This window comes from Stomoxys calcitrans, chromosome 5 (assembly GCF_963082655.1).
Source record: "Stomoxys calcitrans chromosome 5, idStoCalc2.1, whole genome shotgun sequence".
Classification (NCBI taxonomy): Eukaryota; Metazoa; Arthropoda; class Insecta; order Diptera; family Muscidae; genus Stomoxys; species Stomoxys calcitrans.
In genome coordinates, this window is record NC_081556.1 from 12,974,622 (window position 1) to 12,993,113 (window position 18,492).

An 18,492-nucleotide genomic window follows, 5' to 3' on the forward strand; every position below is an offset into this window, starting at 1 on the left:
TTTTTGCGAATACTTTATTAAATAAAATTTAATTTCACTATCGTTTAGGCACATATATATATCATCTCAACGTATATATATATGTAGGATTATACTGTACTTGTTTATGTTGTTGTTGCAGTTGTTCTATTAGGTATTCTTTATACATATACACACTCAACATTTTCTGTTCGTTTGTTTGGCTGGTTTGTTTAATTTTTTTTTGTAGTTTTCAAAAGATATATTAAGTAAATAGTACTTTAGTTTTTTTTTTGTAGATTTTTTGTTGTTGTAATTTAAATAAATTCTTTTATTTATTTATTTATTCCTTAAAGTGGGGATTTTGAAACTGGTGCGGCGGGCAATTTATCTAAGTTTATAATACGTACGAGAGACATAACATACATACGAGACGTAACGCAACGGAACGAAACGAAACGTAGGAGGGTACACACACATATCGTACAATCAATATGTGTAAACATTTAAGGAAGTTTTGTTGTAGTTGTAATATTTAGTTGGTGTAGTATTGGTGATGGCGACTTTACTGGTGACCCACTGGCTGGCTGCTTACCACTTGGAAGTATCAACAGTATCAGGAACTATAGTAGGAGAGTGTTGGGGTATTGTTTTTAGGGGCAGTTACAAAAAGAATTAAATGAGAAACAACATTATTGTATTATATATATATTCGGCAAATAATCTGCGAAAAAAACAAACGTTAAAGGTCCATTTTGCGTAAGTTTCAGGGGACAAAGCTGTAAGGAGAGAAACTGGCTAAGAAGAAAATAACGCAACAAACTAATAAACAAACATCTTGCTAGCCGGCTGGCTCTTGGTGTCTTTTGATTGGGTTTTATGGGGGGGGGGAGAGCATGAACCAGGCAGGCAACAGGACAGGGTATTTAGTCTAACCGCATCACATCACGCTTATATGAGTGGGTGTGAAGGGTGGTAATGGCACTGCGACATGTGGGGATATTCACATATTCTTCTGTTGAACGCTGTGGCAGGGAAACAACTCTATTTGTTTACTTCAACAACGTTGGGAGAAATTTGGTAAACTTTTTTTATTTCCTTTACACCAACTCTCTCTCGTGCTCTCTTTGTCTGGGGTCATTTGAGTGAGTGGCTGTTGTTGAAATGACAAATAGATAATGGCTAAATATTTTATTTCCGTTTCCTGTTCTCCCATTATAGAAGTGATGAATTGATGCTTGTTGTTTTATTCTATGTGTGTGTTTGTTTTGCTCCAATGTTTTTGTTTTTGTTTTTTTTTTAATGAAAATGCCAAACAATTGATTTTTTCGTGTTTTCCGTTGCCTTTTTTCGTTTTCGGTATCTGTGTGTACTTTTCTTTTATTATTATTATTACTTAAGCAGCTATAGCATCTTAGGAAAGAAATAAATTAAATTTTATGAAATACATCGGAGGGGGTGTTTTGATGGCCTTTTTGTGGTTTCTTTAATGGAAGTCGGGGTTAACTGTAATTGGGGGAAAAAGGTATATTCGAAGGAAAACATTAGAAAAAAAACATCAAATGAACAAAAAAAGTAAAATGTTAGTAAGAGGAACAAGGAACAAACCAATATTACACTATTCGCATATTTTCAGTGTAGGGCGGGCGGGCGAGCAAACAAACGAGCTAGCGAGCGAGTTTTTAAGTGGCGCATAGATAGAAGAAACTTAGATCCTCCTAACGATCCACATTGCGTCGTCGAATAAAAAAGATTGCAGAAAAGTAGAGAGCTGCGCTGCTTTTATGTATAGAGTAGTGTGCGTGTTTTTTTTATTGTATTGTATTGCGTTTACTGTAGGACCTGCTGGAGTGTTTTGCTAACTTCTTTATGGTTCTTATAACTATAGCCTAATGGAAATAGTAAATGTAGATTCACCCCCTCAAGTTTTAAAAAAGAATTTTTACCCAATTTTTTATGAAAAATTTTTTTTTCAAAATTTTTAAAAAACAAAAAAAAACCTTGTGGCAATGAAAAATATTTGTTATAATTTTTCCCTTTGAAAAGTCACAGCCAGTCTCATTAAGAATTTGTCACTTGAACAAACAACTTTCGTATGCTTAGGGGGAATGTCCTACAGTGGGACAGAAAAGTCTACATACCCCACTCAATAAACACGTTTTCCCAAACGAAATTTTCGTACGAAAGAGTTTTTCTCCAAAATGTCTATTGCTGCTAAAATTTTTTTAGCATGTTTTCCAGTGTTATTGTTAGTTAAAATTTTGAGGGTAAAGTCTTATTCTAACTACGATACTGCCAGTTTACGTAACTGATATTTTGTGAAAGGGTATGTAGACATATCTGTGCCACTGTATGTTAAAATAACAAATCCTTTGTGAGAGAGGAGGCCGGTTTGTTAATGTTTTTTTTTTATCAATCTAGCTATAACTTCTTGGAACAATTTAAGAATCACTATATTAGTCTATCGTTATATAACTCCCACTAGGACTTAAAAATTGTCTAAGGTAAACACATGGTGCAAATTCTTGTTTAAGAAAATATAAATGTAAGTAATTCCTAATTATCAAAATACTAATGAATTTTAGTATTAAAAAAAATATTTAAAACAATAAAGAAACAAACAAAAAATTGTGAAATTTAATGATCTTCGCCCTAACAGGCAAACAACTTGAGAATAAACGTTTTCGTTTTTTAATATTTAAAAAAATATTTTTTTAAAATCCATTTCTGTTTTTAATTTTTTTTTTTTTAATTTTAAAAAGAAACGAAATTAAAAAAAATTAACTTTAGACCAATTCTGCTGTTTTCAACGAATTATTTTCCATTTTTTTTCAATTGTCTCTATACTTTTCAGATATTATTTTTTTGTTAGTTTTTGTATTTTATATTCTTTATTTTATTTTGTGTAATGTTTTACAATCTTTATAACTTTTTATTACGTTATTAGTTTTTTAAAATTTATTATTTGTTATAATATTTTAAACTTTTTTATATTTTTTATACATAATTTGTTCAAAATTTATCATATTTTTTGTATTTATTATTCTTTTTTATCTTTAAATTTATAATTTATTATTTTTTTTTTCTTTTAGCTTATAATTTTTTTATATTCTTTTCTTTTAATTTATAATTTATCATATTTTTTAATTTAAAATTTTTTACTTTTTGCATTTTTATAATCATTATTTTATGTTTATGACTTTTTATTATGTTATTAGTTTTTTATAATATATTAAACTTTTTTATTTTTTTTTTGTTTTCTACATTTATTATTCTTTTTTTTTCTTTAAATTTATAATTTTTTATATATTTTTTTAATTTATAATTGATCATATTTTTTAATTTAACATTTTTTAGTTTTTGCAATTTATAATATTTAATGCCCTTTTGTATATTAATAATATATATTTATTATTATATTATTTATTTATTTTATTTTTATTATTTTTTATACTAATTTTTTCACTTTTTTTTTAATGAAATTACTTTTCTGTTAAAAAAAAAACAAAACTTTATGATTGTATTTCGTACGATTTCGTGGTTTATGTAAAAGAAAAATTCATGAAAAAAAAAACTAGAAATGTATGTTAAAAAAATAGCTTAAGTTTCTGTTTTGGAATAGGGGGCGTTATGGGGGAGTTAATTATTCGCTTAACTTGTTTCACAACTCATTTGAATGTTGAATGTTTAAAGTAGTAATAGATGTCATTGCAGTAGTAGTAGTAGTAAAGGGTATTGTATTGGTATATGTACAATTAAAAATTTGTTTTATTTTGTTTTCTTTTTTTCTATCCTTAAAGTTCGTTTAAAATGTAATGCAGATCCTTAAAAATGGAGACATTTAATAATTTACATAATTGTTTTAAATATATTAAATACCACTAAACTAAATTTATGAATGTCTATAACATTATCTCATCATCATCATCAAAAACGAAGACTATTTGTTTTATGTTTTAGTTATTTTACTCTTTTGTTATGTATGTTTGTTTTAAATTGTTTTTCTTTTTTTTTTGTATATATATATAAGTCACAATAATACTTCTAAAACCTATATATATATATGTGTGTGTTTAACCATGTATCTGTGTAATTTTCCTCTAGAAATATAGAAATACAGCAGTTGGCCAAATTAATGGAACATGGCAAAAACCATTTGACTTTAGACTTATTTTGGTGTTTTTGGCCGAAATACAAAATGAGGTGGTTCTTAGTTTTATTTTGTTTGCTCTTGGTTGGGCTTAGAATTAAGCCCCTTGTGGCTTTACTGCCTAGCTTTATTACCTCCTCCCCCTCAACAACACATGCTGTATATCCTTATAGCCATACTTCTGCTGTGTTTACTCTCACGCATTTTATAACCCCTTTATTTTGGTGTTTCAAATTGCTATATATGTATAAATCTATGTATGTATGTATATGTTAAGTACCCAAAAATTGCTACACATATAAAAAAAAAGGAAAATTGAAAAACAAAAATATCATCTTTGGAAAAAACCCAATGTACAAAACCCTAATTCGAAAGCTAAGGCTGCTATTCACATGTCTCTGCTGGTTTTGCTTTAATTTAAATTTTATTTCTGTTTCCGTTTCCGAGTATGAAATAAAAAGACCTAGGAAAATTTCTTAAAAAAATTGCACTAGTAAAAAATATGTTACATGTATGTAAAAAAAAACCTTGTGTGTAGTATGCATTATAAAGTGATAATATGGACAATAATAAGGTTTTTACAGCGATAGCGTATTTATAAAAAAAAAAACGTAGAGAGATTCATTCAAAAAACGTAGTATGTGTATATATAGCAAAATATGATGTATAACAACAATCAGTTCAATCATCCAATCATCATCAATTTAGAATTATGAGGCGGCCATGATTGTTTGCTAGGATTATTTTAAGCTTAGTTGTTGTTTTTGTTATTAATAATCTTAGTTAGTAGTATGTAGTTGTTGTTTAGGGTAAACAATTAAGTATAGGCTGTTGCTATTTTAGTAGTATTAATAAGTGAGTTTTCATTTGTTGTTTTTGCTTTTTCAATGATTTTTTGAGTTTGTTTTGCCTTAAAACTTGTTGCTTATTTTTGACTTAATTAAGCGGTTTTTGCTTAAGGGTAAGTTGAAAAGTATAGAAAAAGGATAATAAAGCGTAAGATAGAGAGAGAGAGAAGTTAGTGGTTTTTATGCACATAACAATGATTATTGGCGTTTTTTCATTATTTGTATTTTTTTTTTTTCATTATATATAAGAGAGGATGTTTTGCTTTCCTTTTTTTTTGTTTTTGTTAAGATGTGTATTAATTTTAAACTTAAATTAAATATTTAAGACTGCATAACAAACAAGAGGCCAAAAAATACGGCCCACATTAAAACTATCCCATGCACTTTATAAATGGGATTCTCACCGTCAGCGATCTTTCTAGCAGCGAATTTAAGTGTTTCATCTAATAAAACTACAGGAATAGAGAATTTCATCACAGTCATCCATTCTTCGCCGGACAATGGTGTCACTTGGAACACGGACTATAAGCAAAAAAAAAAATGATAACAGACAAACAAACACACACACACACACACAGAGAAAAGAGAGTATAATAAAAAAAATCAATTATTAATTTTTAATAGGCAATGTAAGAAATATTGTTTTTTTAATACTTACGGAAAGAACTTCTACATAAAGAATGACAAAGTGCAAAGAGAATGACAAAGCCATGGAGCCAATCAACCACATGTTGGACCATGGAGGCATAACAATCAAAGATTGATTTTCAGACAAACTAGAGAAATAGAAAAAAAGAAAGACAGATTTCAATAATGTATTAAAGGAAAAAAAGCTATTTAGAAAAAGACTAGTTAAAATTTGGGGACATGAAAGAAAGACACCCCGCCTAGAGGCTACAACAAGGGGATATTAAACAACTTCCCTGAGTATAAAGACCATTCGGTATGGCAAATTCCATTTTGACAAAATTGCCCGCGTGCTAGGCCATACATTGTAAATGTATGATAGTACATATATTGTATGAGGCCATATCACAACATGGTTTCATATAATGTACAATAGGGGTGAATAACTACATAACAAATCTCAAGAGATCTGTGCACATGGGGAAAAAAAGCGTCTTAGTATCTAAACCAAATCAATAAGTCAAGAATCAGCTTCAAGTTTTTTACATGCATTTCATATAACACTCTCATGAAGCTGGCCTCTGACGCTAGCGTAAAATCGGTCTATATCGTCTAAGAATCTAAACCCAATCAAGGAGTCGGTAGCAGATGCGGTAAATGGCTACCGGGTGAATGTAGTCCTTGGAGAACGACCGCCTCCCATTGCATCTGAAGAAATTGACCTCCCCCGGCAAACCAGAGTATTTCTGGCTTAATTACGTTCAACTCCTACAGAGCAAGGATTGATGCCGACGTGCAAGAAGCATGTCCCGATTATAACCAGGGACCGCACGATACACGTCACCTGTTTAACAGCCCAGCCAGACCCACTCGACTAAGACCCAAAATGTTGTACCATATACTCCATATTTGGTGTGTGTAGTTTTACTTAACCATTCAATGTCCTTTAGATTTTTTTTACCTGTTCATGGCGTTAAGCATTTCAATGGTGACCAATACGGACAAAGCCATTGTCATGGCATGAGGATCGGCGAAGATCTTGCAGTCAACACCCTTGAATTCATCACCACCACCCAAGCAGGACAAGTGATGGGTGAGTTGCCAGTAGCTAAGATGGGGACCACTATCAGCATACAAGAACCACCAGGCAGCGGAACCAACGGTAGCGCAACCGACATAACCACCAATAGCCATGTAACTGGAATGAAAAAATACACACACACACACACCATATAAGAAAATCATCACTCATCAGTCTAGAAATAATAGTCTTACCGGAAGAACAACCAGCCAGAGATCAAACCTTCATCAGCCTTACGTGGTGGTTTCTCCATGATATCCAAATCTGGTGGATTGAAGCCGAGGGCAGTGGCAGGGAGACCATCAGTGACCTATACAATAATACAGGGACACTCAATCACTTGTTTCCCTTCTCATTATTTGTCACTTTTCATGACTTGACCACTTACCAAGTTGACCCACAACAATTGTACGGGGATCAAAGCTTCAGGAAGACCAAGAGCAGCAGTCAAGAAAATGGAGACGACTTCACCAATGTTGGAAGAAATCAAATAACGGATGAATTGTTTCATGTTGTTGTAAATAGCGCGACCTTCTTCAACAGCAGACACAATGGAGGAGAAGTTATCATCAGCCAATACCATCTCAGCGGCAGATTTGGCTACAGCAGTACCGGAACCCATAGCAATACCAATTTCAGCCTTCTTCAAAGCGGGAGCGTCATTGACACCATCACCAGTCATAGCAGAGATTTCGTTCATGCTTTGCAAGTATTCAACAATCTTGGATTTGTGTTGGGGTTCCACACGGGAGAACAAGCGAGAGCGGGCAACGGCAGCCTTTTGTTCGGCAGGAGACAAGTCATCGAATTCACGGCCAGAGTATGATTTTCCAGTAGTATCTTCATCTTCACCGAAAACGCCAATACGACGGCAGATGGCTTCAGCGGTAGCTTTGTTGTCACCAGTGATGACAATGACACGGATACCAGCAGCACGGCAACGGACAATAGCATCGAAAACTTCCTTACGTGGGGGATCCAACATACCGACGACACCGACAAAGGTAAGATTAACTTCATATTGGAAGAATTTGGTGGAATCGCCCAAGTCCATTTCTTCAGGTTTCATTGGGCTATCGGCAACAGCCAAAGCCAAGCAACGCAAAGTGTCACGGCCAGTACCGTATTGACCAGTCAAGGCAAGGATCTTAGCCTTCAAGCCGCTGGTAAGTGGGACCTTGCTTGTACCAACACGGGCGTGTGTGCAACGTTCCAAGACACCTTCAGGGGCGCCCTTAACGAACAATTTGGGTCCAGTGCCGAGACGAGAAGCCTTCAATGGTACGCAGTAAGAGGACATGGATTTACGATCGCGAGAGAATTCCAAGGTGAATTCCTTCTTCCACTTGGTTTCAATTTCTTGACGGACACAGATGGCAGCAGAACGACGATCCAAACCAGACTTGGTAACGCCGAAGGGATTCATTTTCTCAGCAAGTACAATCAAAGCGGTTTCAGTGGCTTCACCGACCTTTTCGAAGCATTGTTTAAATTCGTTGTAATCAATAGCGGAATCGTTACACATGATGCAAATGGTGGCCATTTCTTGCAAAGCGTCATAATCACCAGCCTTGATGCGTTGGCCGTTCAAGAAAATTTCACCAATGGGTTCATAAGTGGAGCCAGTCAATTCGAATTCCAAGAAGCTGCTGTCGCTACCTTCGACCTTATCGAAGATGAACATGCGGGAAACAGACATTTGATTTGTGGTCAATGTGCCGGTCTTATCAGAGCAGATGACAGAGGTGCAACCCAAAGTTTCAACAGAGGGCAAGGAGCGGACAATAGCGTTCTTCTTAGCCATACGGCGGGTACCCAAAGCCAAACAAGTGGTGATGACAGCAGGCAAACCTTCAGGAATGGCAGCGACAGCCAAAGCAACGGCAATCTTGAAGTAGTAGATGGCACCCTTGATCCAGGAACCACCGTGGGCGGGATCGTTGAAGTGACCAATGTTGATAGCCCAGACAGCAACGCAAATAATGGAAATGACCTTAGACAATTGCTCACCGAATTCATCCAATTTCTGTTGCAAGGGGGTCTTGATTTCTTCAGTCTCGGACATTTCAGTACGGATTTTACCAATGGCAGTCTTGAGGCCAGTGCCAATGACAACACCGCGAGCTTTACCAGCAGCAACATTGGTACCAGAGAACAAAATGTTCTTCTTATCTTGATTGACAGCGCGGGGATCGGGAATGGCATCGGTGTGCTTGATAACAGAAACCGATTCACCAGTCAAGATAGATTGATCAATACGCAAGGTGGTCGAGTAGATATGTGTAAGTCTGATATCTGCTGGGATCTTGTCACCCACAGACACCTCAACAATATCACCGGGCACGATTTCCTTCGCTCTAACCTTTTGGACACCTGATTTGTCTTGGCGGACAATCTTGCCCATCTCAGGTTCGTATTCTTTCAGGGCCTCAATAGCGGATTCGGCATTTCTTTCTTGCCATACACCGACAACGGCATTAGCAATCAAAATCAATAAAATAACTAAAGGTTCTACAAATGCAGTGAAGGTTTCTTCATGTTCTTCAAACAAAGCCAATACCTGTAATGAGAGAAAACAAAAAAAAAACAAAAGAAAAAAGTGTTAATAACCAAAACAAAATAAATTAAGGCCAAAGATATGCAGTAGAGATGCTTATAAAAATCGCGGCGCAAATTGTTTGGCATTTTGCGTCGTTATTTGTTTATCCTCATACGCATTAAACGTCCCAAACTACACTACTACCGTTTTTTACGAGATGGGGATTTGAATACTCACGAATGAAATGATGGCGGCCAAAAGCAAAATCTTGACGAGCAAATCATCGAATTGTTCTAAAACGAGCTGCCAGATGGATTTGCCTTCTTCGGTAGGTAATTCTGGAGAGAGAAAAATGAGGTGGAAAAAAGTTGTAAATAGATGTAATATCAAGCGTGGTAGTTAAAAGTAAAATGTTTTTTGGTATGCAAAATGTTTCCACATCCCATCAGTGTTTTGAGGGCTAGTTATGAATATATTTTCTTAAGTTAGGTTAAGAAAAGAGGATGCGGATGTTTATCCAACCCATGCCACAATGGACAAAGACCTAAGCCAGTATTCGGTAATTTTCTTTGTTTTTAAAAGCTATAAAAAAATAAGCAAAATGTAATAGAATCTGCTAGGCATAAATCTTAAAAGGATTTCGTAGTCTGGGATTGCAAAGGCCCAAATCGGTATATGTTTAGAGAGTCTCGATTTTTACTTCTTGCGTCCATAGAAATCGACATTTTTTTTTTTCAATTTATCTAAAATGTATGACTTCTAATAATGCTTCCCAAATCGATGGCAAGTATGGTCTGAATCGGTTCAAAACCTAATGTAAGCCATCCATACATACCGATCTTCCGATTGGACTTTTTGAAAATTAGAACGCAAAAATCTTCTTCGATTTACATGAAAATGTTTACAATGAATTACTTTATTACATCCTACATCCATGCCTAGTTTGGCCCGATTCAGTCCATAACGTAATGTATTTCCCATCCAATTTGGATGGATCATGAGTAATTAGAAGGCAAATATAGTATTTGATTAGCCAACATGTTGCTCAGTGACGTATGAAATTACTTCCGTCATTCATGTCAAGCTTGGTCCGAGTCGGTTTATAAAGTTCTATAACTTCCAGACAACAGATATAAAAAAAGTCCAAAGAATTTCAAAATTCGTTTATTTTTTTCATATGAGAAGTGTCCATATTTCTACGTACACAACAACATAGCCCGCAGGGTTCGAACTTATGTGCAAATGTGTGAAAGTTCCATCGCTGCTCTACGAATTTCCACATGACAACTTACATTAGGTCTGCATATGCGTTTTTTTTTTGTTTTTCTATGGAGTTATTGTCAAACCATATGTTCTCATAATTAACATGTTCTTATAGGACATTTTTCGAAGTGGAATTTTCAAATTCGGTGCTATAAAGATATTTCTGTATACGTTTGTTTCTTACATCAAATCATATTGCAATGAGCGACCTAAGCAAAGACTTGGTGTTTTGAAAAACTCTTTCTTATACACCCTATGCTTATTTCCGTTACATACTGTATACCGATTTCACTTCTTGAGTCCCTAGAGTAATCAAGTGAAATGAATTTTTCGACTAACAACTTCTGTTGTGACTACTTGGATGCCGAATGTGATCTAAATCGGTTTATAATCAGATAAAGCCTAAATCTCGATTTGAATTCCTGAAAACTTTATGGTGCATATAATTTTTAGTTTCTGCTAATAAATGCCAATCGTCAAAACGAACTTGATAGGAAGTGCGGCCGAACTTCAAGACCCTTCACTTGTTATAACTGTTTGTTTATATAAAATATATGTTTGTTAGGGTAGTCCCGTTATCAGCTTCTAGTAAACCAAGCATTATTAACAAGCCCGGCACGGAATAATTATAAGCTCCACTCAGGTTAGAACTTTGAGCTCCTATCTTTGTGATGTTCATCGCTATAATAAGAATCTCAGCTGGGAGCTACCGGGCGCGTCCATAGATTGAGGATAGTGGTATACTCCGTAGAAATAAGGGGAGTGAGTCTCAATGAAAAGCCAGAAGGCAATCGCTTTTGCCAAAATACTGAGAGCCTATGATGCTCCATATGACAAAGCGAGTTACTGGTTCTTTTAAATAACCAACCAATCGGTCCCATGGACCGAGAAAGGATTTCTCCCCTACATACATATATTGCTTGACGAGAATCGCAAACTCTTCATACAAATGGGATGTAGCACAATCCCATGGCAGCCGGTTGTATGTATCGTAGGACCCGATGGAGTTCTTTATCGTCAAGGGCTGCCGCCTGAGTGCACAACACACTATGACGTCAATAAATTTAGCTACAACAACGACTAACAACAAATTATACAGAAAAAACTTTTTATGTCCCCTGTAAAATAAAAGTTCAAATGGTGTTGATCTTAATCTATAAGAAACTTCTAAAACTGTTGCTTGCAACAGAAGTGGCAAAACCAGGAATGGTAGCAACATACGACTTATAGAATCTTTCTATTCTTTTCACAAAATTAAAAGCTATCTACCTATAGCTAGTCAGGAATATGTTTTTTGTAAGTAAAGTCCTTCACAGGATATTGGCAAAAAGGTAGAATCTCTACTTACCGTTGGGGCCATATTTCTTCTGGTTATCTCTCACTTGATCGAGAGTGAGACCGCGTTCTGGATCTGTACCAAAAGCTTGTAGTACCTGTTCGACGGTTTTAGCGTGACCGTCTTCCATGGCTCAGCTGTAAGTAGCACTTAGCGTAACTGTAAATAAAGCAAAAAACCTATATTAATTTTCATAATAATCGTAAAAATTTTACGAAAAATTCACCACATGTTATTCTAATAAAAAAATATATATAAAGCCACTGCTACAAGTAGAAACAATGTCCCCTTCATGTTTCAGAAGAAATTTTGAGAACCTTTCCAAGTTGTACAATGAGAGTACTACTTTCGTTTTTGTTGCTTTAAAAAACTTTCACAATTCTCAGCGTTCCAATAAGCAGCGAACGTGAAAAAAAGGTTAATGTGCGATAATATTGGCACCTAAAAGCAAAAAACATCATACGAAAACAGTCCAAAGAAGAATGTGCTACGTCGTCGCCGATCACCTTCTTTTGTTACGTTAAAAAAAAAAAAAAAACTTTAGAGGCGAATTCCAAGGTGGAACGAAAAGACCACGATATTCAACCCTTAAAAGCAATGACCAAAACAGCGGTTATGGTAAGGAGGAAAACTTTGTTAAAAGATATACAGCAATCGGATGGAACTCTTAACTACTAATCAAATTCATATCAGCATTGAAAATCTTGAGATATTTGGAGTTTCATGGCAATGGGGCAATCTAAAAGCCAATGCGCCGCCACACTTTGATAAAGATCGTGTGCTGGTGGCGTTGGCTTAGGAATGCAGAACTTTGAGAGACGCGGTGGTCTAGTTTCATGTGTACCAAACTAATATTTGTTAAATGTATCTACATTTTTTCAATGGCAGTGTGAAGATATCGCGCTATCTTTTTTTTTTTGTAATACATACGTGGTGTAATAATCTTACACTCTCATACGAAAGTATTCTACAGTTTTGAGCTGTCATTGACATTTAAGGCTACAGCCAGTCATCTATGGGGACATACATGCATGCTTGTACGAGAGCGAGCATATGTAATAGATGACTGGGTAAATTTCAAAAGAACACGTGTAACATAGAAATAATTTTTGCAAACATTATCGCTTGTATTTGCCAAATCGTTCTACTTTTCTCTTTTTCTTTTCTTCTTCTTCTATCGCCGCCGCCGCCGCCACCACTGTCAAAGTTTACCCTGACTGCTGTCGCTGCTGCTGACCACCATCAACCAATGAGCCACATTTCACATTTGTAGATTTCTAGTTATGTTAACCACATACAATTGACGTTTTATTGCGCATTCTTTTTGTGGTTTTTTTCAAACAAAAGGAATTGTAAACTATTTTTTTTTTCATCTTAAATAAGGAACTAGTCACTCATTACTTTTTCTAGATAATACACTTGAAAATGCGCTGCTGCTGCCGCGGGACCGAATTCCGACTTGCACCACAAAACGAAAGAACACAAAAAAATCATTTACATGTTGAAAGAAAAAGGTTAACACTCGTCGACATTTTGTAAATACCTGTTTTTTGTTTTGTTCAAAAATGTTTGATACTAAAGGTGTATATTAAAACTAATTCACTACAACTAGATCTATATTCTTGTGAGTTTCCAAAATATAAAATAAAGCTTGTGATTTTGCAAAAAAAGAAATGCCTCTCTCTTCCCCACAGTTATTGTTCAGTGAATTGCTTTTCTATAGAACTCTGCTACTGCTGCCTGCCTGTCATTCAACAACTATAAACGTAGTTACTCTTCAGTGGCCCTATCGAGCAAGCTGACAGACGGCTGTTCTTTGTGTTGTATTCGGGCAACAAACAACCCTGTGCTACACTTTTAGTTACCGTTAGACGAATGCGAAATTATAAAAATTCACCGTTGCCGTTGCGAAGATTTAATACGATTGGTTGGCTGTCTGGGTTGTTACTCTCGTACACCACAATTCTCTATGAATGTTTTTATTTATTTGTTTCGTTCTAGCAATTGCCCAGGCATTCAACAATGAAATTTATAATTCATATTTCAATTGTCTGGGTGATACAACCGGAGGGTGATCTGTGTACGGTATGTTGGCTATGAGCGATCGTAGTGCGAGCACAACTTGTGCGCGTTCGTGCTATAGATGTACTTCTGACCCATTTGGATTGACATGATTGTGATTGGCTACAAAGGCAGGTGTTTAAAAGGGCTATTTGTAGCAATTTTTAAAGCTGTTTGATCCCCGGGATTTTTTGTATAAAATTAAAATATACATTTAGAATTGTGGGTCAAAGATTTCCAAAACAAAGACTTGCATCTTTAAATGTTCATATATTTAAAGCATACAAACTATGTAATTATTGTAAGCATATATTTGTTTCTGCAAGCATATATATAAACGTGTTGCTGTAAGTGACACACGTGACAGGCCCTCAGAGTTCATTGACCTTATATTTAAACATTGTGAATAATCCCAACGCTTATATAACTTTGACCTTGTCTGCAAAAGTTATTTTTGAACAGTATATAAGTAGGTATTAATAATTTTAAATATCGTTGTCAAGGAAAATTTGCATAAGTTTTTTTTAATGGAAGATAAAATTTAAAACTGTGACAGATGTCCAAATTTTGGCTTTGTGCCAAATGAAATAATAATATAATTTTGAGAATTTTCAGATATAGAGAAAAACTCTGGAAACTATTTTATACCAGGCTACATGTAAACATTGATATTTCTCGTTGCACCCCCTCAACATTCTCATGCTTTAAGTTCATATGTCAAGTCACGACTCGTTTAAAGTTTATTGACTGATTGTGAATGACTACACAAAAATAGAAACGTTGACCGCTATCAACCCTTTGTGTTTGGCTGGCGGCCAATCATGAAAATACGATAATTTGGCTAGAAACTATTTTAGAAATTTTGACATCTGTAGAAAATTTTTTAATTTCCTTCAATCTACAGAATATGTATATGTTGTATAAAACCAGGTATCGACGTTCCTTTCCAAACTAGGATAAATTAAGTACAATCCTCATTTTACTTTTTGTTTTTGGCGAGTAACGGTATCTTTGCATTCTGCATCGTTATATACCTTTTTACCTTGCCAAGTGTACTTAGATATTGGAGCAGGCAGGTATTTTAAACGACAAAATTGCAGTTTGACTTTTTACAACGTCAAATATACAATTATCGTAAAAAATCACGTTGTTGGTGGTAGCGTTAAAGGACTTCTAGAAATTAAAATCATCTGTTTTGTTTTGTAGACTATCTGGAAAAAAGGCTCAAACTCACTAAAACTTTGTCACTCGAATACAAACTCACAATAATCAGATGATTTTGTTTTTGTTTTGATAAATAAATGGTACGAAATTAGTTAGTTCGAGTGACACAATTTTAATGGGTTTTGGTGTAAGTGGAAATGAGAGTTGATGTGTGTGTGTTTTATAATTTGCTGTAATCCCATCTTAGGCTAAATCAAACTACATTTTATTGCTTAAATTTTGTTTTTTTTTTTAAGCTGTAGATGCCACTTTTATCTTGCAGGGGTTCGTTTTTCTCCTATAGTTATGGAGATAGGTTTTCAGTGATCAATTATTATGGGTACTTGGAAAAGACACTTTGAATTGCGCGAAGATCATTTCAAAATAGGTAATATGGATTCTTATCATTGAGCTTAAACTTGAATCGTACAGCACTTATTGATATGTGAAGAAGTTTGTCTCTTTTCCTTAATGCAATGTTCATGGGCAAATTTGTATTAGACTAATAATCTGGGATGATTTGAAGGACATTTACAAGGTTTAATTATTTTTTGTTCCCTATAGTTTGAGATATACAGTGGTTAATTTGATTGATTTAAGTGAATTTCTGTAAAAATAGTAATCTATTTGAACCCATCTGGTCTGTGTTTAATGAGATATACAAGTTTATCCACCATGTTTTTTGCGTTTTTTCTTGAAACAGGGAAATGTTGAACAAGCAATCGACTTTGCAACGGACGCTATGTTCGCATTTTGAATTAATTAGAGTTGTGGCAACTCTATAAAAAATACGAAAAGACCACCAATAACAAACAAATGCCATTCATCGAACTCATTTTTCCTGCATTAATTTGTTGTTATCTAATATTAAAACAAATTCATGCTCACTATACTTTAGTCCGTTTCAGACAAAAAATTATTTTATTTTTTGCTTTGGGATAAACGAGGCTAAACACTGCTCATTATTTAGTTAGGGTGACATTAAAAATTGCCTTAGTTTGAATGCTCTGTTAATTATTGCTACATATACTTGCTTTCAAGTGTGTTTTTGTTGCCTCGTGGGGACAAAACTTACACACACAAATATATCGCATTGACCGCGCTGCCACGTTTCAAATAAACCCCTAATACATATTTATGTTCATATTCTTGCCAAAAATAACTTGCTTCTCGTTATGCAATAGAATCAGAAAAATATGAAAAACCATGAAAGTATATTTGTATAGATACGCAAATTGAATTGTTGTTGTTTATTATTTAAAAATCGAAATTCCCCAAAAAATGGCTCTATGATTGTTGTTTTTGGTTGTCGTTATTTCGATTTCGATCGTGGCAGAATAACGGAGTCACAAACCAATAGTCTCTTGGTAGCAATGAGTAACATTTGCTGGTGCTCTTGCCCATACAGACACACATACACACTAATATAAGTATATATTAAACATTTGTACATATAAATATGTCAGTTGACATGCCTTGACAATCCAATGCTTAAGGTGATTTTTCTAAATCTTCTCGGCTGCCAAAAAAAATTAAACAAAGATATTACACAAAATTATTATGAAAGCATTGAGAGATGCGTATATGAATAGATATATTTTATTATACCTACATATATGTATTTTCTGTTTGTTTATGTCATTGTATGGGTGTCGTATGTATGAACATTTGCCTATAATTTAGTTGGTTCTTAAGAATTTCATTCCTTTCCCCAAGGCACCTACAGCATAGAACAGAAAATTTCTAATTAACCAATACTAATCGAGAGATAAACAGATTTACTCATACATTCGTAGCTAGCTACATACATGTACATTGAATAAAACTTTTTTTACGTTTTTCTAATGGTCCCAAATATCAAAAAGAAATACAAATACACCACTTCTCTCCACACCATTGTGGAGGTAAAGTGGTGGGATAATAAGCGACTGTGTGTGTACGTTGGTCGTCGCATCATGAACATTTCACATATTATTTAGAAAAACCTTGAATAATATAGATGATGGTTTATTTTTAATTTTGCTCTTTTTTTCTTTTTTGTCGGGGAGAGATTGTCTTTAAAAATAGTGTTATTTGTGTATTTCGAATAGATTATACTCCCCACAATTTTTTTTCCTATAGGTATATGGGAAGAAAAAAGTGCATTGCTATATACCTATACGAATATTTTCTTTCTTCTAGAATTATGCTAATTTTTTTTAATAAAAAGTAAATTTGAAGGTTCCTATTATGTGTGGTATATTCAAACATATATACATACATTCATACTTTCATTTATATACATTTTTATTGGTGGTTATATATGTATGAACATACGTACATTACCACTACTCATACAATTGTATTATTTTTGTCACATGACATAAAAGTTTTGAGTAGTTTTGCAGATCGCAATCGTATTAAAGAACGATGGCATCTTTTTATATAACTTTCCCATAAATGTTTTATTAAACAAACACACAACATCTAGGGTAAGTGTACTTCCTGATGGCTTTTAAAACCATAATTTCTTATTGTTTTCTATTCGCAATACATTTCCGAATATTTATTTTTCATTGTTGACACGTTTTTCTATCGCTCTCTCTTTCTCTCTCGCCTTTTGCTTGGTCTCTCTTGTTTTTTTTCAGCTTGTTTGCTTTTTGCTCACTGGCAACTCAACCATGCAGAAGAGTTAACTAATTATAACGGCCGTTTGTTACTCCTCTTTTCTTACAGCTATGGTGTAATAAGCACTAAACAGAAATTTTTGAAATGCAGGTGGCGTGGTGGTGGTAGTGGAGATGGCGGTAGCAGGATGAGGATATCTTTTTTTCAACAACACACTATTTTTAATTCTTTGAAATGATATATTCACACCTTTTTAAATTGTCCTTTGCTTTATATTTTGAAGTTTTTTTAATATATTTTTTTATTTATTTTTTTTAAGTTTATTTAACTTGATACTGTTTGATTTTTTTGGGATAATAATAACATGTGGCTTATATTTTCTTTGAATAGCAGTTACAATTGTTGTCGTTTTAACTTACAAAAATTTTCGTTATTATAATGCTGTTCGAACCCGAAAGAATTTTATATAATTATTATTTTTTAAATTTTTTGGCCCAGCCAAAAAATTAAGAACTAAGGAAAGATCGCGCTTTTGAAACGATCGACGGCGACTAAACACTGGGAGAAAGTGCTTGATGAGAGTGTCTATCCGAATTACAGAATTTGTTGCTTTTGGCAAAATTCCCAGACAGACGTAAACTCTCTACTGCCCGGGAAAAATACAAAATACTTTTAGCATATTAGAAAAAGAAAATACACAACAGTAGCAGCAGGCAGGCAGGCAACAACCAACAACCCCATAATACATATCATCTTCGTAGCCAGCCAGCCAGCAAGCAAGCCCGAGCCTAGTAGTGTCTTTAGTGTGTTTATCATACT

The 18,492-nt window shown here is 34.3% G+C and overlaps 1 protein-coding gene across 3 annotated transcripts; it reads right to left on the reverse strand.

Annotated features, from left to right (window-relative positions):
* Positions 1-18,237, reverse strand: LOC106083423 (calcium-transporting ATPase sarcoplasmic/endoplasmic reticulum type). 3 transcript variants are annotated; one of them, XM_013246393.2, is made up of 9 exons: positions 18,093-18,236; positions 11,815-11,961; positions 9,441-9,541; positions 7,053-9,224; positions 6,859-6,974; positions 6,545-6,781; positions 5,615-5,732; positions 5,361-5,478; positions 1-581 (listed from the first exon to the last, which is right to left on the reverse strand). In XM_013246393.2, exons 2-9 carry the CDS (start codon positions 11,930-11,932, stop codon positions 550-552), a joined length of 3,012 nt encoding a protein of 1,003 aa, XP_013101847.1. In that variant the 5' UTR covers positions 11,933-11,961; positions 18,093-18,236; the 3' UTR covers positions 1-549. The 3 variants fall into 3 exon arrangements, with proteins under 3 accessions (XP_013101847.1, XP_013101848.1, XP_013101849.1); XM_013246394.2 differs by lacking the exon at positions 18,093-18,236 and adding an exon at positions 13,346-13,436; XM_013246395.2 differs by lacking the exon at positions 1-581 and adding an exon at positions 1,278-1,464 and having other exon boundaries at positions 18,093-18,237.
* Between the last annotated feature and the right edge of the window lie 255 nt (positions 18,238-18,492).

Bases quoted from the DNA above. Each gene is read 5' to 3' on its own strand.
- LOC106083423 (XM_013246393.2), bottom strand. From the start codon at position 11,932: ATGGAAGACGGTCACGCTAAAACCGTCGAACAGGTACTACAAGCTTTT. The intron at 9,225-9,440 runs GTGAGTATTCAA...CTCTCATTACAG, and splicing joins TGGCCGCCATCATTTCATTC to GTATTGGCTTTGTTTGAAGA. The intron at 5,733-6,544 runs GTAAAAAAAATC...CTATTTCTCTAG, and splicing joins ATGCTTAACGCCATGAACAG to TTTGTCTGAAAATCAATCTT.